This window comes from the organism of the source record quoted next, unplaced genomic scaffold (genome assembly GCF_019419815.1).
Source record: "Pyrus x bretschneideri cultivar Hongxiangsu unplaced genomic scaffold, Pyrus_bretschneideri_v1 Contig13, whole genome shotgun sequence".
Lineage (NCBI taxonomy): Eukaryota > Viridiplantae > Streptophyta > Magnoliopsida > Rosales > Rosaceae > Pyrus > Pyrus x bretschneideri.
The window spans coordinates 1,367,712-1,389,286 of record NW_025999424.1 but is presented as its reverse complement, the minus strand read 5'-3'; the positions used below and the strand labels follow the sequence as shown (position 1 = coordinate 1,389,286).

At 38.5% G+C, this 21,575-nt stretch overlaps 3 protein-coding genes and 1 pseudogene across 3 annotated transcripts; 1 reads left to right on the top strand and 3 right to left on the bottom strand.

The window, feature by feature from the left end:
• Window positions 1-3,589: 3,589 nt before the first annotated feature.
• LOC103959733 (cyclin-dependent protein kinase inhibitor SMR6) lies at window positions 3,590-4,514 on the top strand. Its single transcript, XM_009372099.3, has one exon. It carries the CDS (start codon window positions 3,919-3,921, stop codon window positions 4,249-4,251), a length of 333 nt encoding a protein of 110 aa, XP_009370374.1. The 5' UTR covers window positions 3,590-3,918; the 3' UTR covers window positions 4,252-4,514.
• An 8,165-nt stretch (window positions 4,515-12,679) lies between these two features.
• Window positions 12,680-14,346, bottom strand: LOC103959732 (annotated as a pseudogene).
• Window positions 14,347-16,103: 1,757 nt separating this feature from the next.
• On the bottom strand, window positions 16,104-19,360 carry LOC103965799 (glycosylphosphatidylinositol anchor attachment 1 protein-like). The gene is given in 8 exon segments (XM_009378879.3): window positions 16,104-16,739; window positions 16,742-17,028; window positions 17,211-17,347; window positions 17,492-18,240; window positions 18,243-18,349; window positions 18,631-18,730; window positions 18,848-18,939; window positions 19,048-19,360. Coding segments are annotated over 8 exon segments (2,139 nt in total). The 5' UTR covers window positions 19,149-19,360; the 3' UTR covers window positions 16,104-16,173.
• A 1,489-nt stretch (window positions 19,361-20,849) lies between these two features.
• Window positions 20,850-21,542, bottom strand: LOC103965798 (60S ribosomal protein L27a-3-like). Its single transcript, XM_009378878.3, has one exon. The coding sequence runs from the start codon at window positions 21,462-21,464 to the stop codon at window positions 21,015-21,017; it is 450 nt and encodes a 149-aa protein (XP_009377153.2). The 5' UTR covers window positions 21,465-21,542; the 3' UTR covers window positions 20,850-21,014.
• Window positions 21,543-21,575: the final 33 nt, after the last annotated feature.

Sequence of the window (21,575 nt, the reverse complement as noted above, 5' to 3'; positions counted from 1 at the left end):
CAGATGATCTGTATTTAGGACCATATACGCCGTCCAAATGGCTAGAATAATTGTGTCAAATGAAAATTTGCTCAAAATTCAAAGACTATACCTAACTTTGAATTCATATAATAACTTCGTTTAGAAGTGCTTTTAAAATGAGATGAAACGCTTTTAGATAATAATTTTGGATTCCAAAAACACTTAAAAGTGTTTTCTAAATGAAACATTAGTTACGTGCTTATTTTAGGAAGTACTTCAAATGCATTTCTAAGATTCACTTGCTTTTTTTAGTAAAATTAATTCCAAAAATATTTTTACAAAAAGTGTTTTTAGTCTTTTAAAAACATTTTTAAACGAACCCATAATAAAGATTTATGAGAAAAATAGCATAAAATTACAAGACAACAATCTCCATCAAAACCGACCAAATAAAAGCATTATTGCTTTCGATTGCCGCCCCCATTTGGATAAGCAAAAGAGACTGCAACTTGGCTGTATTTTTTCAACGAAAATAATCTTATATACAAGAAAAATAAATAGTATTATTTTTCAATTTGATCACTTCATTCAGAAAGAAATTTGCGCCTCTGCTTATGGCATGCAGCATTGCGTTATACATCTTGATTTAAAATGCTTTGAAATATTTTAATGAAATTAAAAAATTCATAATCTGTCCAGTGCTTGAAGGTTGGCTGAAACACTAGGAAGTGAGGCTTTCTATGCATATTGTCTATGTAGTTTTCATTCCATATCTAAAAAGAAAAGGGTGAACCCGTCACTTTAAGAGTTAAAAGAGTGGTTGCATATTATAAATGGTTGTATATTATATTTTACTGTATCAGAATAGTTAGGGTCGGTTTGAGATTGTTGTACTTTTGTAAAAAACTGTTTTTTATGTATTTTAAAAATAATCAATTATAAAATAAAGCAGTTAAGTATTTGATAAACTATATTTTCAAAAATGTTGTGAGCATGGAAAGTAAAGTAAAAGTGTTCAATAAATTTCAGTGTAAAAGTGATATAATTATATATAATGATAAAAATAGACATAGTAATGATCATAGTAGCAACGACATTGGTGGCTTCACCAATGCTGGTGCTAATAATAGGGTATTGTGGTTTTGGTGCAGAGTTGCAATGGTGGCAGCATAAAAAATGGCGATTGTAGGAATTTTAGTGGGGGGCAACGATGGTTGTGGTGAAGATGGTAGTAGTGTAACATTGGTAGTTCAATCGTAGGTGGTGGCGATAACGAAGATACTAGCAGTGGCAAGAGCAGTGGGTTCGACCATGATAATCATGATGGTAGCAACAATTGTAAAAGTATAGTTGTGGTGCCAATAGTGAAGCGTGTCGGTGATTGTGGTTGTGGTGACATGGTGGCGATTGTGGTTGTAGTGACAGTAATGCTGGTGGCGGTGGTGACAATTACGTCAATGATAACGACAACGATGGTGATAGTAATAACAATTGTGGTTATAGCGGTGACAGTTGTATTAACAATGATGTTGGTTATGATGGTTGAAATGTAAAGTTAATGATTGTAGTGGTAGATGCTGACGATTCTTTTTTTTTTTTTTTCGCTTAAGCTAAAGTGAAGTAGGTTTAACCAAAAAAGCCAATATTTTGCCTATTACCAGAATCCCCCGAAAAAATGAACACCCAAGACATTGTACAATAAGGTGGTCAAACCACGGTCACTATCCCCACATATTTGTCCTAGTCCAACTAAACACAAGAAGAACTGATGTCACGTCACAGTTCACCAAGTTAATGCTGCCCCAGTGAGCCAGCCCCACTCTATAAAGTTGATCCAGATATAATACGCCATATTATTCTTTATTCCACTAATATTCTGATCTCTACGATCCGACGGCTACCACACACTCTACGGCATTGAGCCGACGGTCGGTGATGTCACTTATGTGGATCAGCACCGTCCAGAGAAAAACTAAATGCTGTACCCGCTAAAAGATGAGATCAGGCGCAGAGATGGGCCCACCGACACCACCCTCCAAGATATCCGATTGGCCAGAGGCTTGTGGGCCCTATTATGTAAGGCGCACATGAATCGACGACCACAGGATCCAAAGGTCTTGTAGAGTCTGAGACTGAAGACTGTGCTTACGTGGTACCATGTCAGCCCTGATTTAGGACGGCGTTCCCCATTGGGTGGCTGAGATGGCTGGCCGCCCATGGAGGACCCCACATCTGACGTCGAGGAAAATCTGGCCTTTGATTTTTCCCCGTATGAACCATCCAGTTGCAAATCAGCATGCAAAATTCTTTGCTAATTTTCCCAACAAAAAACAAAACCATATATTCTTTGCTGATTTCATGATGGAAACACAGAAATTAAGAGATTCTACAATGAGTAAGATTTTCACGCCTTCAAATTTTTTTTTATTTTTTTTAGTATCTTTATATTTAAACGATCACGATTAAGCCACGTTAACATCTTTTGTTGATTTCTTTATAAAGAGAAAAAAGAAAAAAGTGAGAGAGGAGGGGACTGAAAGGAAGGGAATTCGGAGGAGAGATAATCCTACTCCTAGAACCATACAATATACTATTATGCGGTTTTAATGCAAGAGTTATTTTCGGGTGTGGCTGTAAAGTGAATCAAACTCAACACAATGGTGAAAAAACCTAGTTATGATATATTTACTTGTAAAAAATGAAAAATTGAACTCGTTTTCAATTATTTTTTCTGCATTCACTAAATTCTAAGAAATTGAATTGTTCTAATTTATAAGATTTTACTAAGACATGTAGGAGTGGAAAAGTGTGACAACCATCATAAAATATGTAATCAAATACATGAAAAATCAAGAATTATGTCAATACAGAGGGCAAGTTGATCACACACTTTTCCTCCTTTTTCTTTACTGCAGCATAATTTTCCCATTTCAAGTAAGCAAGAATACTATTATTGTGAGTATGCAGGCAACATGATGAATCACGCTTAACAACCATTCGCCACTGAAAAAGGCTAGTTACTCAGTCTTACTCTGCCTTTTGGCCATTCTATTTTCTGAAAAAATTAATATTTATAAAGCTGTCCATTATGATAAAAGAACTTCATATAATTATCAGTATCTCAGTTCAATCATACAATGCTACATGTATATTGTACATAACATAGGATAACGTAAGGGTGTCGCATCTGTTTCTCCTGTTTTGGACCTTCCTAGGTAATACAACCAAAAGGCTGAACTGGAAGTCTGAAGCCTGCTAATTTTGGCCCAGGCCCAGGCTGGTCAGAACCAGACAATAATAGACCGTTGATTTAACCTTAAAACGACAACGTTTCATACGCCGGTGATTGTGGCCCTGACTTGCCAGCACCAGTCCCCAGAAAATAATAATTCTCAACAGGGGCACAACCGTAATATCACAACTCAACCCTAACGCGGGAAAAAGAGCCGTTGCTAACCAAACCTCAAACTTTTGGCGCCAAAATCCATTTCACTCGGTTTGGGGCTGCCCGCAAAATGCCGGGCAGCTCTCTCTTGATGAATTTCCACACTGATTAGCCTTCTTTTAACTTTTGCCTATGTTATACACATATACCTACATATCTATATAGATATATATACACATCTTTATTTTGTCTTTCTAAAAAAACTTTTCTTTTCCAATCAAACCGTACTATTTCCCTCCTCTCTCTCTCTCTCTCTCTCTCTCTCCAGCCGCCTTCAAAATCTTTAGCTTATTCAAAGAAGAAACAAAGACCCTTTTCTCTCTCAATCTTTCTCTCTCCGATTCTTTGAGCTTGTTCTCTTGGTTTGTTCCGATTCCCAGATCAAAACCCATCTTTTTTTCCTCGATTTATTCTGATTCTCGTATCAAAATCCTACCTTTTTTTGCTCTGTTCTTGCTCTGTTTTGGCTGGATTTCAACGAAGAAAACAACGATTTCTTCAGAAATTGAGACATGGGTTTTTCGAAGAAGTCCCAGGTGGTGGACGGAGGCATGGAATCCGAAGGCAAGAAGTGGGTAATCGCCGGAATCTCGGTACGAACTTGCTTAAAGCCGGTAAACACAAAATCGGCGAGGGGGAAGGAGACCGACGACGTAGAGGAAGAGGAGGAGTATTCGACAACCCCAACAGCGAAAGAAACAAGAATACCTGAGATTTTGTCATGCCCACCGGCGCCGAGAAAGAGCCGGCCGCCTTCCAGATGCAACTTCAGCGGCGTGAAGGAGTTCTTCACACCGCCGGATTTGGAAACGGTGTTCAAGCTCCATGTTGAGAAAGCAAACTGAGTTGAATATTTAGGCTGCAAGAGCAAAAGAATTAGAGCAGACATTAGGAGTTTTTGTTGTGATTTTTACCTTTATTTATTTGTTTTCACCCCTTTAGTGTTGAATAGTGGGTCGTTGGTCTGTCTCTCTAAATCTTGACGCCGCTCGTCAAAGCAGAGGTGCTTGTGTTGTACAAAGATGAAATAATCTTTTATGTAATGGTTTATTTCCAGATTAGCGTTTAGGCCAAGTTTTTACTCCCATAGTGAAGATGAGTTCATATATTTTGACAAGTTTTTTATTTTTTCTAATTTAGTTGATAATTTTGCAGTTTGAGTTGAGACTTATTTTGTTAGTCTTGGAAATTGGAATTGGATGCCTTTGCAAGGGTGCTTGCTTTTCTTTGCAGCACCGCTCTCAGTTAACAGAAACTCTTCTGTTCAAAGGAGATGTTCATCCATGTAATGGATATTTCAGTTTCTGAGTTTGTTTGGTACATCGGACTATACTGATTAATTTAAAAATTAATTTAAAAAATATATAATTCATTATGCAGAATCTAAACGCTTATTCTTGCCGTCGTCGAAGATTATCGTAAAATCTTTAAAAGTTCAAGATTGGAAAACCTAAAATTTTGAAAATTTTGAATAGCATTTATTCATCAGGTGAAAAACCAAGGTATTATCCATGTTTGGTACTATGCAAGTGAAAACATTTTATAAATTGGGTTTTAATTACAAGAACTCAAAGTTCAGATTTCAAAAAGTTGTACCAAATATTCCAATTTTTCTTCAGGGATATTTTCGTTATGTATTGTTTCCAAAAAATTCAAGTCACTGTAGTTCTTGAGATTGCTTAAACATGGCATCTGGCTGCCTGCCACGGCCAGAACCGTTAGCTCTCTCACTGGTTTACATGCAGAATCTTGTAAAGCTGAAACGAGCGGTGCTGCCATAGTGCCTCCATCTCTCTCTCTCTCTCTCTCTCTCTCTCTCCCCCTCCCCACAGAAACAAATGAATGATTGGCATTTGAGCAGAGATATTTAGAGTTGAACTGAGAGACAGCTAGGAAGGTAGCTAAGCCTGTGCCTCCAATACCTTCCTCTTTTTAGTTCACAAACACACATGTACTGTATACATTGAGGGTTCATAATTCCTACCATACACTTGTCAAAGTCTAGCTGTCTTATCGGCTAAATCAGCACAAGATGTTTGTTCTTTATTAAAACTACGGTTTTATGTTCGATAATATGTCCAGAAAAAACTGGCTGAAAACCCTAGAGTTTGGCCAATGCATGTAAAAGTGAATCTTTTTCCATGGCTGAGATGCCGCTGCACGGATGCTTGTTTTTCAACCTCACGTACCTTTTTAATTCCACGCTCTGCCTTAATCTTCCAATCACATGTCCCCACCTCACCTGGAAACCCTAGCTCCTTGAAATGCTTCTTTCACTGTTAAAAGACAAAGCACAATACAGTACAAGGTGATAGATTAAAATCCTATGTGGGGCTGGAAGGCCTTGTTTGGAAGAGCTTCAAGTTAAACGTGATTGCGGCACTTGATGAGTCGACAAAGACAAGTTGTCAATTTGTTGTACTGTTTTTGGATAAGATTAAATCATGTTTATCATGCCCCCAAACAAGTAACAACCAAACATCACGGGGTGATATAGTGGTTGGATTGAATTTCAAACCCGTATTTCACATGACACGTCTCAGGTTCGATTTTTAATGATGGTGAATCATATGATGGTAGCCAGGAAGAAGTCAAGATGAAGTCTTCTCGACCTAGAAAAAGTAGATTGCGAAACTACCAGCTGCTATTCTTTGGCAAAAGAATTAAAAAACAGGTAACAACGCATTTGTTTATGGAGTAGGGAGGATATGTTTTGCATGATCAGGGATTTGTTTAACAAGTGATTATGCAAGATTAGACAAAGGGGTTCTAGGGATTAGGATCCTTTTAGGGTTTTTTTTTTGGCTTTAGAGAAAGTGTACAGCAAAGTTTTAGTAAAAATTAAGGTCCCATTTTTTGTCAGATTGGGGATACCACATCAAGTTGATTGATTTTTAGGGTTTTCTAATGAGAAGTCAGATTGTTAATTTTGGACTTTCTGCTTTTAATTTTTTTTCTTTTTTGGGTTCTATTTTTTATTGAATTTTACAAAGATGCAATACTTGATTGCATATTCTCAAGAATGTTTCCATTTATATTTGGGACTGGACGTAGCTAAGTAAGTTCAAACAATATGCTCTCACATTAGTACATTGAGTTCAAATCCCCTTTTTTTTTTCTTTTTTTTTTTTAATTTATATTAGATTAGAATACCATTTTGTCCCAAATTAAAAAAAAAAACCTTGATTAGTGTCTCGTTAGCATTTGTAATCTAAGTCAAAATAGAATATGTGTCACTCGTTCAAGAAATACGTCTCTATCCCTAGACTATATCCCTCTCTCTTTTCCTCGTTCATCGGTTGAAAGAGAAAAACGGGGGGATGTATCCTGGCTACATGAGAGTTTTTCTCTGCTTGTTTCAAATTCATAACTTGCTTGTAAATTGTAATTGACAGTCATTGTCTTTTCCTTTGGTATTTTACCACGGCATAGCACCAAGGCAACACAATCATTTTCAAATGGGGCAATTGGCAAATCTCTGAGAGATAAAAACTGTTCACAAATTTGGAATATAGTTTTCTTGACCAGGCAAGAATCTGGTGAAATGGACTGTGAGGAATCAAAATATATATAAATCGTCTCCTTGGAAGAAGACAACATGAATGTTGCTTATCCACAAACTTTCAATTCAACTAATTAAAGTGATTGACCCTTTTTTTGTTCTCCCTCATGTCTTACTTAATTAGGGTTTGAAACATCATTAAATTCACTTTCAAGTATTCCTAGCCAGAATAAACTATTTTTCTTCTCGTTATAGTCAAATTAGTGATGGATTGACTCGTGATCAAGGATATAATTACTTGATTTGTTGATTTTAAGAGTGTTTCAGATTTGCTATAATGTCATTATGAGGTGTTATTAATTCAGTTATTGATATATTAGTGATTCGCACTCAATAGCGGATTCAAGATTCGAACCTAAGGGTTTCCATGGTAAATATAAGTTTTTAGATAAAAACAGAGGTTGAAGCGCACAAAAAAAAGATTTCAATTTGGTCACAGAGGCATTTGGTTGTCGTCAGCCAATCATGTTGCGCACATTTCAACAAATATTGACATATACTGAAGCAATCTAATGAGTGACACAGAGAACATTTGTCGAGTGATTTTGAAGCAACCTGTCAAGATATTACATTAGCACTAAATAGACACAAAAGAGATCTGTACCAAACATTCAGAGGTCCTCGGTATAACTTCACATATATATTTCTGAAACTCTAGGTGATGCTGGGACCATTAGGACTACCTTAATTTGTCCCAATGTCCATTTGTCCCTGTTCGCACTTCAATATAGTTTATGAACAGTAGAGAATAATTGTTCCATGAACCATGCTTCAAGGGTGGTCAAAGTTGGTTTGAGCACTTTAAAATTTGATTAGTAAAGAGCAAATATGTTAATCAAATGCATACTGATAGGAGGAGTGCACATGCATGTATGCATTACTGAGACACAAGATCACAAAGATCTTCCTTAACCTCAACAAATACATAACCCAAGCGGGCTTCAACGAAAATACCAAAATATAATGCATGGTAGTTAGTGAAACATAGCACTAATTAAGCATCATAGTAACATATATGCGAATAGTACATTGCCTACATCTGAGCGAGAGAGACATGCTTATACTAAGTATATGCTCTATCTGATAATCTAGAGAAAGAGAGAGAGAGAGAGAAAAGTATTGGATACGGTATTTTTTCACATGCTACTAAAGTATATCTCCCCGTAAGTATAAGACTCATCGCGTGATTTAGTTTTATACTTAAAAAACGATATACATACGCCTGATGACATCAAAATATACATATACCCAAAATAGTCAGGTTATTTCTTTGTTAGAGGTGTATATTTTGGTGTGCATGTATCTCTTCTAAGGTTGTGCTATCCATACGTTCTTGTTTACCTCTCACGTACTAACGACTGTCGAATTGAATGAATTGAAGAAGATCAAAGAACAGTAATTAATATAGAGTGTGTGGATAATACTACTCATCTTTTAATGTCTCGTAAAAATAGAAATATGTTATTATAAAGATATACACTTCGTTGCATCTAAATGATTGTCGTGAGAAAGGCGAACGGGAAAAGAGAGTAGAGATAGGGTTAGAGTCGGTGTCGCATTGCACTATTAAATTTGAAATGAGAAAGGCAAAAGGTTAGATACATTGGTAAAACTAGGAAGGAATCCAATGAACGGGTAAGAAAGGTGGTAAACGCGTACACGTGGCCCTTCCAAGGAATCCTAAGACTAATCTAAGATTCTAATCCTAATATGTGTATTAATAAGGTTACTAATTACATAATTAACAATTTATTATTTTTTAATGCAAATTTTTAATTAATTTCATCGAATGTCGTTCCCTCCGGCCCGCTGGCCCTCACAAGCTGACTTTTGTTTTTCTACGCGGTTTCAGGCCGCCCTTGCCCAACCCCAATGTCCCAAGAGAGAGAGAGACCCAACCCGCCTTGCTGCCTGCCCGAATTGCCCGACACTTTTGGCGGGAACTTGCCCTTTTAAATCTCCAACATTTGGATTCATTCGTTTCCCGCTAAAAGTTTTGCCCCGCGAAAAGTGAGAGCTGTGTGACGGCTAGATGCTTTTTTTCTATGTTTTTCTAAGCTGTCACGGCACCGCTGATTTTGCCACTGGGTCCCACCGATTCATTTCTGGCCGTTGAAAATATTAGTATAGAAGTGGGCCCCTGTGATGCACAGGCCCAAAGGGCCTCATTTTGCCCAACGTGGCCCAAAACCATGTCCAGTCATGGTCCAGGAAAAGGGTGGTCTGGTTTCCCGATTTGGGTGTTCGCGGCTGGTGATAATTTATAGGTTTTCAAAGAAGTTGCCATTTGTTTGACGAGAAGTAAAAGGAATATAAAAAATTCGAGTGGCTGAAGTTGAAGCAGCAATTTTTGAAGTATCAGGAAGAAGAGCAACAACTGGATGGGAGAGTCAGAGTCTAAAAGATGATTCCTCACTTCTTTCTCTCATGCAAAATTGTGCAGAGACTTTCATATCACACGGCTCCTAAATAATAAAAGAAAAAATAACTCATCTTCTTTCTTTTTTTATTACCTTCCTCGCGTATGTATAAGACTAAATACATTCAATTCCAGAAAAAAGATTACCAATCCTTAACTTTTCGAGAAATTCTTCGTCAATGGTTGTAAATAAATGATTTTTCTCAATCTTTAGGACCTTGGTTCATGTAGGAACTATCATATTTGTTGAATTTTGATTCTTCTAAAGGTTTTTGGACCGAGCGTCTGTCGAGGTTACATGGTTATAATGGTGTAACCCTAAAAGAAATTTATTTCGTTAAATTGTCATTTAAGCGACCATGTGTGATCACATTTTTTTTTTTTTTTTCAATCAACCCCTCTATTTAAGAAGAATATGGACAACTTTTTCACAGAATGACCAAAATGTTTTACGGTGGACAAACTAAAAGACCATTTCTATTTATTTTCATTGTCACAGATTAAAATGATTAATTATGTCAATCTCAAAGACCATTTTAGCTAAAAACCTTTGTTTTTGTTTTCTATTCTCAGGCCATCCATGAAGTTTCCAACTGAAACGATGAATCTTATCAATTAAGTTTATCAGGTATGCTTATATTTTGTTTTTCCACCAAGAAATTGTTGGTAATGTATTTGGGTCATAGTATTATATTGTATTTGATGCATTAAACGTGTTTTGTGAGTTCTGATTCATGTTTAATTCGTAATCGACAGACTTGATCCAATGGGAGGTTTTTTTGTTGTCATTTTTTTGGGGGTCAAATAAGGTTGCTATGGAGTTCTAGTGGAAAATCAATCTAGAAGCCGCGGAGACGGCGAGGGGTCGCCCGTGACCCCTTAGTTTTCATACACCTAAACTTTCGACGATTTCATGTGGCTAGGATGTCATGTGGTAACAGTGGTATTGACTGCTCTCGATTTGTAGCCGTATGATCTATCTTTTGTTTAGAATAATTTATTTTACAAGAGTATCCAATGTTTCTATTGCATTGCAGAAAGGCTAAAATGTTAAAATGATCCTTGTGTTTTACTTTATCGGTTAATTTAGTCTCTGTATTTCAATTTGGTTAAATTGGTCCCTGTATTTATATCCGCTAGCCAATTTAAGCATTCCGTTAAAAGACAATTAAAATTGACATGTCATAAATCGCATAGTACTCAAGTGAATTGAACAAATCGTCAATTTCTAAAGATAGGCATCGTATCTGTTTACTCGGTCTACATAAAATTACATTTTTGTGTTCTCACGTGCTTGATTTTAATGGTCCCTTAACAAAATGTCTTGAATTGGCTAACGGATGTAAACACAAGTATCAATTGGACCAAATTGAAAACATAAGGACTAAATTGGCCAATAAAGTAAAACACATGACTATTTTGACATTTAAGCCATGCAGAAAAATTGAAAATCATAATTTGAATGTACTTGAATTGAATGGACATTAAAGGTGTCAATGAAAGCCTAGATTAAATTTGTAGACATTTTATTTAACCAACAAAAAAAATTCTAGACTTCTAATTAATGTGAAATAATACTTGGCTTGTTACATATAAAAAGATTGTTTAGTTTACCGAACAAACATTACTATTATTTGAGCTGTTCATTATTTTTATCGTCATTTATTATTAATCTCAAAATAATATAATTCATTTATTAGAAGATTATTGAGTTTATCGTACAAATGTTAGTATAATTTAAGCTATTCATTGTTTTCATCGCCATTTAATATTAATTAAAAATAATAATATTTTACATATTGTTTAGTCATGCATACCTTGATTAAAACAAAGGTCATGCTATCCAACTAAAGAATCGTATAAATAAATAAATAAGGAATCCGGACTTGTGCGCTCTCACAGGAAGAGAAGGATTCTCTACCCTCCTATTCTCATCTTCTTTCATCCCCTCTTCTCACACATTATTGTTTGTCTTATTATCTTTATCTAAAAAAATCAATATAAGATGTTCACGTAGCTTAACTGTGACCGTTCAAATAGGAGGGTATGGAAGGATAGAGAGATTAGGAGGATAGAGAATTCTCCTCCCTCACAGAAAGTAACCCCATTTTGAAAATAATTAAATAATTTGCTATTTTATTATTATTTTTTGGTCAAATTATTAGTGCTTCCGTTTGAGTTTTGACCAACTAATTCTTTTCGAAATTGTTTTGGCTGTGTGCTAGGTACACTAAGCATAATAACACAATTGCATGGCCGTGTGCTGGATACACTGAAAAATCTCTCTTTTTATTATATAATAAAAGCTTACATTGCAGCTGCAGTAAACTTGATCTGATAGGGAGGTAAATATTATGTCAATTTAATGGTGCAAAACAAATAGAAGGGTGAATTGAAGGCATTGTTCTAACTTGCACAACCTATGACAGAGACCTGCTTAAACCCACATTAATTTGCATAATCTCAAGAAATCCAAAGACGATCACGAAAACTGCTTCTCGATCTCACTTAACAATGGTTTTAGCAACACAATTAAGTCTTAATCTTTCGAAAAATGGCAATCGATTACTTATTATTATGATTAACTAACAAGCACAAGTTACAACTAAGTGAAGTGGTTGAGTGTTTAGAATCAACCAACCAACCAACCAAGAGAATGACTTTTTATCCAGAAATCCAACTAAATAGGAATCTGAAAGTTCAACAAACAACCATCAAAACTAATGGAGACGGAACCACGTAAGAACCCGAAAACAGAGTTTTACATTTCGTAGGGGAGAGCTCAAAGCTATCTGAAACTGTCATACCAGGGAGAGATTCTACCGTGTAACCGGAGATATACCCCCTTCTCTCTATCTCACTAATAACGCGTCTTACACCCTAAACTATACCATAAACTAGAAAGTTCAGTCTTGTGTCCAGCAACAATTCAACATGGTCTAGTGGATCGACCTTGCAGCTGCACGAACGGGGGTTTAAGAACTGAAACAGATGCTCAGTTATGCGTTTTGAAATGTTCTAAGAACTCCCTACGAACTAGTGACAAGTATAGCGAAAGAGCGGAATCAGAATGAAACTTAAGCGAATCATTTGAGTCCAACCAGCAGCATTTTTGTTCTTAAGACAGGTGCAAAATCTTGTGTAACCTGAGCAACCTAGTACTTTCTTAACTACATAACCAATGTGTTCCGCTCCAACACCTCAGGAAACTCGTATATTTTGTTTCGATCGATTTGCTTCCAACCAAACTCGGTAATTAAATCTATGTGCAGTATGACAATCAAAGCTTAACTGATGCAATAATCTTGATTTATTAATAATTAACATTCATATACATAACTTACAAGTATCATTATTTAGAGAGAGCATAAGCTGCTCTTCTGGTGTTCATTTCCAGACAACAAACCTATTTACAACTTAAAATTGAACAAGTACAGAGAATCGATAAATACCTGTTTCGTTTCCTTGGAAACATTTTATTAACATAAATATACATTTGTAGCTTCGCCGAATCAAGCATCAGCCTCAATGAACTTACTTGAGGCACAAGTCTTTGCTGCATCCGATATCTTGCTTTGCTCAACCTGCACCTCTCTCAGCTGAGGAGAATTGAGCACCAAAAACTCAATCGCCTCGGCTTGAATCCCACGACAGTGCATGATATCAACACTCTCCAAACGCTTACAGCTCTTAAAAATCGAAACCATGGCTGCAGTAGTAAGCCTCCTACAACCTCTCAGCCTCAAATCAACCAAATCATTACACGAAACTAACATCGACATGAACTCTTTATCCACCAGCATTTCGTTATAAGACAAATCCAACTTCCTCAATTTCCTCAAATTCTGTCCTAATGTGGCCAGCAACCCCGGCTCTCTTTCAACCACATCACAATTCACCAGCGCCAATTCTTCGAGGCCTGAACTCGCGGCGATAGCAAGAGCTCTGAGGCCTTCACCGCTGACAAGACAGCAACTTTGAAGCTTAATACTCGAAAGGCTTCTGAAATTCATCGCCACAGCCAAAAGATGATCGTTATTAAGGTCGAGGGGCAATCGAAAATCGACATTTCGCAAGTTACAACGACTTTGGCTAAAGAATCTGAGCAGGCCCTCACTGCTGCCACCATCATAAACCAAAAGGGAAGTCAGAGAATCACAATTCTCCGCCACTTTCAGCAGAACACCGTCGATTATTGCCCTACAAGTCCGGAGCTCCAGCTCCTGAACACCCTGCAAACACCTTTCAAATGACGAAAAGGACCCTCCATCCCCAATCCCTTCACAGCTTTTCAACTGCAATTTCCTCAGCTTTCTGCAGCTCCTCCATAGCCAGCCAAAACCCCAATCGCCGGCTCCGATTCCAGATAAACAGAGACTATCCAAACCCAATTCTGCAGCAGAATCCTCCTCTGCAGAAAACCCATTTCCCCAATTGGGGTCAACGGCATGGTCAGCGCCGTCCCCGGAGCAAACCATGACTGACAGTTCCTTCAAAGACGGAAACTTGAGGACCCACATGAGGAACAGAGGCCTGGAGAGATTGATACACAGAGAGGTGAGCCGGGTACATGATGAGGAGAGAGAAGCGAGGGAGGAAAGAGAGACAGGGCCGGCCAAGAACCTGAGGCTGAGAAGCTGGGGGCAGAAGGAGGAGACTAGGAAGAGGAGGTGGTCCGCGAAAGCGGTGGTTTTTGCGGTGGCGGAGGTGGTGGGGTCGGGAGGTAAGAGGAGAGAGAGGGAAGAAAGGAAAGGGTAGTGAGAGAGGAGGGAGGAGAGAGAAGGGAGGGTGGAAGGATGAGCGGTGAGGCGGAGAGAGAGGGTAGTTGTGGAGGTGCGGTAGATGCGGAGCCACCGCTTGGAGACCAGAGAAACGGGAGGAGGCTGATGGTGGCAGCCTTTGGAAGATTTCTTGGACAAGTTCATCACATAGCAACTTGTCCATTTCTCTGTTCTGAGGGCTCAATTTTTCATAATCTGCATCTTCTACATATATTCTTCTATAAAACTTTGGAGTCACCACCTACCAAAATGGAAACGAGTATCTTATTAGGAGAGCAACTTCGTAGTTTATCGTCATTGTAGCAACTCGTGTCAATAAAATAAAACAATTCTATATAATGAAATTAACACAAAACATCACTATGATACATAAATAATATATTATTGACATGTAACGTTATAATAGTTGTCCAAGTCTAAAGGCTTTTTAGCACGAATTTGATTTTTTTTCGCACTTTAGTATCGAAAACTTAAGACCAGAAAATATGGGTCTTTGATTTGTGAAAGAGAGAATGAGATAGGTTAGTAAGATGAGTTAACAGAGACTATCAAATTTAATTTGAATGGTCTAAATTACCTGATCTTTATAAGATCGAACAATGAGATTCGGAGAGGAACTCTCTCGTTTTAGCAACATTGACTATTTGGTTATTTGATTTGCTTTGCTGGTGCTTTGTATTCCCTTGGTTTTGCTTTCTAAAGATTAGGGAGTTTGCTTTAAGCGCGGTTCCAAGTTTCAAGCGCGTACAGACACATACAAACATTCTCGAGAGATTATGTGATTCACACGCGCTGCAAGGCGTGTGAAGTGGAGGGAGTGGGGCCTAGAAAAGTAACCAATGACATGAAAGATTCAAACGTCATCCAACGGCAGCCGCTCGTTCGGCGGTCACCATTTTGTACTTTTTAAAGATTTATGATCATGATTATCAAGTAGGCCGTCACAAGCAAATTCAATCACCGAAAAGGAAAGTGTACAAAACGGAAGTATGATCAAGTCCGGAAATTCTCTTACCTTGCTAATTTATTACGTGTTAATTGTTTATTATACGAGTAGTACATTTTTTCAAATTTATCGTATCGTTTTTTCTTGGATTAGCATCTCGACAGGTATAAAGAAATCATATTGGTAGCAAACATCAAATCTCTAGAGCAAGGGTTAACTCCGCAGACATAGACCATGTACATATAGTACGAACATTGTCAAGACTAAAATTTGATTGTATGTAAAAAAAAAAAAAAAAACCTCTCTAGATAAGAATATGTACAATACATAATATTTACATGAAACTTGTAGCTCAAACGGGTAGTAGCGTTTAACTTACCCCGAAATGCAGTACTATTTCCAATTTTTTATTAAGGCAGTGGAGCAATCACAGCCGTCGAACTCTTGAAAGGTGCACCAATGTATCTAAAGTGACACTTTAACAATAAATACAAAAAGAAGAAAATACCATACCCATTATCCGTATTGGGTAGGAATTTCGAATCACAACCATCTTTATTCTATGGCATAAATTCCTTTACCTTTGGCTTTGGGTGAGTCTCAAAATATGGTCCTTAATTAATTTGTAGCATCTAATTATGCAAGAAATATTACTCTTAGAGATGGGATACACATGTTGGTGGGCCTTATATTTATTAGATAGATAGCATAACTGTGATATAAAAAATGTAATAAGTGTAGCCTTACTCAACTTTTTAACAATCAACAATAGGTCCTCATCAGTTTGTTTTACTTCATTTAATCTCCCATCCTATTTGTTCAACAGAGTTATTAGTATCCCAAGTCAATCACACGTTGACCTGGCCGATGAGAAAGTTCAAACTCATTGTTTTGAGTGATTGATGTGGGATGCCGGCACAATGGCATCCCGTTCCAAAACTAGCCTCAATTTTATGCCCAATGATGCATTCTCTAAACCCATCCCGTACTCATATAACAGTCACTATTCTCTGCAGGTCTAACCAACTACAAATTCATGTGAAAGTCGTTTATAACGTGTTAAGAACGATGAAACAAAATATGAACACACAACGCCCAGCATGGCAGGTGAACCATACCTATGTAGAGGTAAGTAGCACTATTCCAAGCCCAGAGAGACTCCACCCAGGACCAGTAATCACCAACATTAGTGCTGCCAAAACCTTCAAATGCGCCTTTCAGCACTATAAAAGCAACTGGTGGGAACCCAATAAACCCCAGGACAAGATTGCAAACCGCCCTTGAAAGTGTTCTCTTGCTCCTATCTTTAACATTGGGCTTCAACGGATGAGCCATCAAGCACATTGGTACCATCAGTAACCCCCCAATTTCTGCTGTAGCAAAGTTAACGACTGACATGAGACACAAACCAATGAAGGCAGCTGAAAGAGTCACTGATTTCAAGAGGGGCCATTCTACTCTTTGAGGTTGAGATTCATTGACGTGAGATGACGGAGAAGCCAAAACCATGTACCTAACCACAAGGCTGAGTACTGAAAGCAAAACCCAGATTATAAAGCTGGTTGTCGAGGTGCAACTCGGTATTTGACAGATAAAACACGGGAGTAGTGAAACAACAGGACCCACAAGTGGACAATAAAAGCTTTCTTTGCTGCATATAGCTATTTCCATGATTCGCGAGTGATGATGGCCGAAGGAGAAGGTTTCTCTTTTTTCACACTAGAATCAGAGTTACTAGCATCAACATAGAGAGAAGCTGCCACCAAGGGGAGTGGTGCAACTAAAAGTGCAAAAGCAATCATGTAGACTCCCACCGACACAAATTTACCAGGAGACGTTAATAGGTACAGAAAAAATGACTGGTGAAACTTCTCTAGAAGGTTGTTTACTGACCGAATGACTCCTTCGATTAATCTGCGTAGAGAACAAGAAAACCTCAACCAAAGATATAAAAGCAGTAAGGACACTAAAAAACTTTAAATACCAGAAAAATTCTTCAAGAAAACACATCAAATGAAACTGAAAACGTGACTACAAAAGAAGATGTTAATGCGAGTACAAATTTTCATGGGAAGAGATATGATCAAAGCACTAACCGGCCACTTCGTAGAAGTAAGTCATTTCGCCTGGCTATGTTATCCAACAAAGAAAACTTAGGGGAAATTTCCAAAGTAATTGCATCAACTTGGTAGTCACGAAAGGCACCATGGGGGCCAGTGGGGACACCCAAAGCCTGATATCATGAAGAATAGGTGACATAAGTGAACATACCTTTGTTTTATATTCTTATTCATCCAACAAAAATTATAAACAAATCTTCTGAGCTACTTAATTTTAAGTACCAAAAATTTTGAAACAAAAAGAAAAGTAGGCCAACCTGGTTGTACAATGAACTTGCGAGTGTAGCACTGCCCTCGATATAATCAGTAGCTGGGATAACAAATTTCCAATCGGGATTCAAGCTTCTAGCAAAATGTCCGAGTGATTCAAATATTTCACCCAAAGTATTGAGCCACTTCATGCCAAGTATAGACCAAAATTTCTCCACCTTTACCCGCAAACCTTGCTTATGTACTGCTAAGTAATTCACAACATTGATGAGGTCAAGATTTGGCATTTGCCCATTGGATGCCTCAGCATAGATGCTTAGACCATCCTCAAATTGTTCACTTTGATCTGCAACCTTGATGACAAGAGCTGCAGCCATGGTTCCAGCACGTTTAAATCCATCATAAATCGCCCTTCCTGTTGACGGGTTCTCATTCATTCCATAAAGATTATTGTTTTCGGTACACATTTCTGCATCTAGCGTGCCCAGTCCGCTAAATACAGGTGTGTGATAGTCTCTTAGCCAAGCAGAAACTGCAGCATACTCTCCAAATTGGGAATCAGCAACAAGCCATATAACATCCTTGGCCAACCAAGGAACTCTGTTGAGAAAGGAAAATACTGAGTATGTAATGCCCAAAGAAAAGGCCTCATTCGGGTTCACTTTCGCTGAATTGAAAGGTGTAACCAAGACAATAGCTTCCTTCCCATCACCACGAGGTGCTCTTATAATTCCAACAGTGTTGACACCGTGCATTGAACCACTGACGTTCTGCTCAACTCTTCCAGAATCAGGCTAGAAAAGAAGTGGAGTGAGTGCAATTGATTGCTCTGAGAGTGGAACTTGTGAAAACTAACTTCGGCACCCAAGTTTGACATATGCTGTGCTAAGATTCTTTGACTTCCTCTGAAACATACCATAAAAATTTAATAAATTTGACACAATTAACTAATCTATTTTCAAACTCTAAAACTTAAGATGTGATGTGCCCGAACCAGCACCTACCATTGTACTTAAATCACCCTATAAATATTAGACAAGATTATCCAGTGCCAGAGCCAGAGGCAAAAAGTTTAAATTTTGCGTTTTTGCATAACATTGAATGTTAAAACAGCAAAGCCTACACTCTATAGACTAGAACCAACATAAACAACAAAGTTCAGCCGAAATTCGAATAAAGGACATACATTGCTGAACAGAGAGGCTTCGAATTCGAAGAGGTCAAATCACTAACCAATCTGCTCGCCTCTGCAACCTCCTGATCTGAAAGCATAGACGCCGCGGAGCCTGCGAATTAAGCAACCGTCAGCAGCAAGCAACAGAGCAATGTTAATAACTGAATATTAATTTCAACAAATAATAACACAAACAGAAGTGAAAATTAGACAAAAATGGAGAAATGACCAGGCATGAGGGCATTCTCGGAAATGTAAGTGTTCTTAGCGAGAACCGGAAGCAGCAAGAGAGCCACCACCCCGGCGGCGGAGAAAACGACACTGACAAAAGAGAAAAACGACCGCCAACTCATCACTATCAGTGCTCGCCGGTAATAATGTACTATCAAAATTTAATAAATTATATTGTATTAAATTAAATTAAATTACCTGAAGAAGAAGCTGTGGGAGATGAGGAAGATCCCCAGCCATACGATTGGTTTTCGTTTAGGTTTAGCTCCGGCGGCGGTCTCGCTCCCACTCTCCGCCATTGTTCTCCGAGTGGATTCGAAATCCGATGGCGGTTGGGATCGGTTGTTTCTGTTAGGGGAAGTGTGAGTTTCTCAGTCAATCAGTCGGACTCCATTTGTCGGGAGCGACCCAACAGGATCCTCTCCCTTTGGTGAGGATCTAGGTAGTGAATCGTGTTGTTCTCCGTATGCTCAGTTTTTGTTAATTATATTTATTTTTAAATAAAAATATTTAAAATAATTTTTAACCGTGTAATATATAATTAACGACACAATTCGCGAATTTTTAAAATTTTCCTAGGAGGATCCGGACACGGCGGCGACGAGGCTGAAAGCGGATAATGAGTGAGTCAGAGACGACAAGGTCCACGTGCGGGTGGATTCGAGGACTTGGGGAAGTTATGGGCTTTGGGCTTCTTTGTTAGCTAGAAGACGTGAAAGCGGATTTGGGCTTGGATCTCATCTAAAATGGGCCTCTTGGCAAGAAGCATGATCAGCAGTCTTTGGTGCGGCGCATTTTGTCATACAAGCGACATTCTATTTTAAAATTTTCTAAAACGTAAAAAATGGAAGTTAAAACTCGGATGCGTGAAACACATACGATATAATTAATGCTAGTCTAGCTCAATATAGAGGTGACATGAATTTCGATCTAAGTTTGGTCGGCTTCCATTTTTTATTCAGTTTTTCTTCTCTCCTCCCGTTCCCTCATTTTTCTTCTACGTTTTAGAAAACAACATCAGCAAAACAGAATTTTCTAACATCCACCGGAGTATAAAATACCCCGGCAACCGTGGCCAGATCCTCGGATGCAGATCCCGCGATAACAATCGTCAACTTCTTGACGAGCAATTGATCGATCACCAAACTACATTCACATCTCATGAAAACAGCAAAACAAGACTACATGTCAATCGGATTACACGCTGATGCTACGGTCACAACACTAAATCAATCATCCAAACACGCAGCAGCAACGGTTATTCACTTTGAGAAGAAAAACAGTAACCCATCCTCGACGGGTTCTGATTCAGGACATCAGATTCAGATGAATTGTAAAATTAGAAAAAACGACTTTTACAAACGTGTGTAATGCATATAAAGCAAGTAAAAAGGGCCTCAACACCAGCTCAGGGTAGAACCGAGAAGTACATATCCCATTTAACTTACGCATATACAACTGCGTAATACTTCAAACAACGAAATAGATGCTCAAGCAAAGAAACCGTACCAAGAAATCAGAATGCAAACATAAACGAACCGATTTTTGAGTGATAGCAGATCACCCCTATAGCACCTTAGCAGATCACCCCTATAGCACCTAAACAATAAACTCAGTCCCATACAGTTCCTTAGGAACAAAGATCAACCACGAGATTGACAATACAGAAACACTAATAGTTTGCCAGCAAGCACCGGATAATCAAAACTGACTAGCAATGACGGTTAAAGACAAGCATCGCCAAGATGTCTCATGTTCGTAAAGCAAACACGAAATCACACATACAATCAACAAATTCTAAATCGAAATACGAATTGAGTCCTTGCCTATTGCCAACCTTAGAACATCACGAAGATGTACCCATCCCGAAGATGTACCCATATCTTAAGATATCAATCATTTTATTTTCAAGTCATACCTAAATCCAGCAAGCAAACATATAATCACACACCCAATCAAACACCCGTAATTCGAAACGAATTCGAAATGCAGGTAAAAGATGGAGTCAACAAAATCAATTTCATTCTCTGTTTGCATGAACAACAAAGAAGATCTAAAATTAAGCAATAAAGTTTAGTACCATATCTCAAAAATAAAGTAGCACACTTTATAAGATAACGAAAACTCGGAAAAACGATCAGAATTATCAAATCGGTTTAATAAACCTAAGCGGTGAGGACGACGGCGCCACCAGCCTCCTTGATCTTCTTCTCGGCAGTCTTTGAAATCAGCTTGGCCTTCACCACCAATGGCTGTGACGGTAACACGCCCTTCCCCAACACCTTGAAGTACCCGAACTGAGTGACGTCGAGCAACGGGGCCTCGCTTCCTCCCTTGGCGGTGGCGGCCTTGTCCTTCACCTCCTGGGGTACAAGCGACCATAGCTTGTCGAGGTTGACGATCGGGCAATGGAACTTGTTGCGCAGCCTGTGGAAGTACCTCATACCGACTTTACCGAAATACCCTGGATGGTACTTGTCGAAAAGGATCCGGTGGTGGTGCATACCTCCGGCGTTACCGCGACCGCCGGGGTGCTTGCGGTGCTTGCCGATACGCCCGTGGCCGGCGCTAACGTGGCCTCGCTTCTTGCGGTTCTTCTTGAACCTCGTCGTCATCGTTGTCCGGCTAGGGTTTTTGGGGAGCGGCCGCTGAGGAGTGAAATGGAGGGGATTTGGGAGCTAGGGTTTGTTTAATGGAAGAATAAATAGGGAAGAAAGGAGGAAATG

Coding starts and splice junctions, on each gene's coding strand:
- LOC103959733 (XM_009372099.3), top strand. CDS start 3,919: ATGGGTTTTTCGAAGAAGTCCCAGGTGGTGGACGGAGGCATGGAATCC.
- LOC103965798 (XM_009378878.3), bottom strand. CDS start 21,464: ATGACGACGAGGTTCAAGAAGAACCGCAAGAAGCGAGGCCACGTTAGC.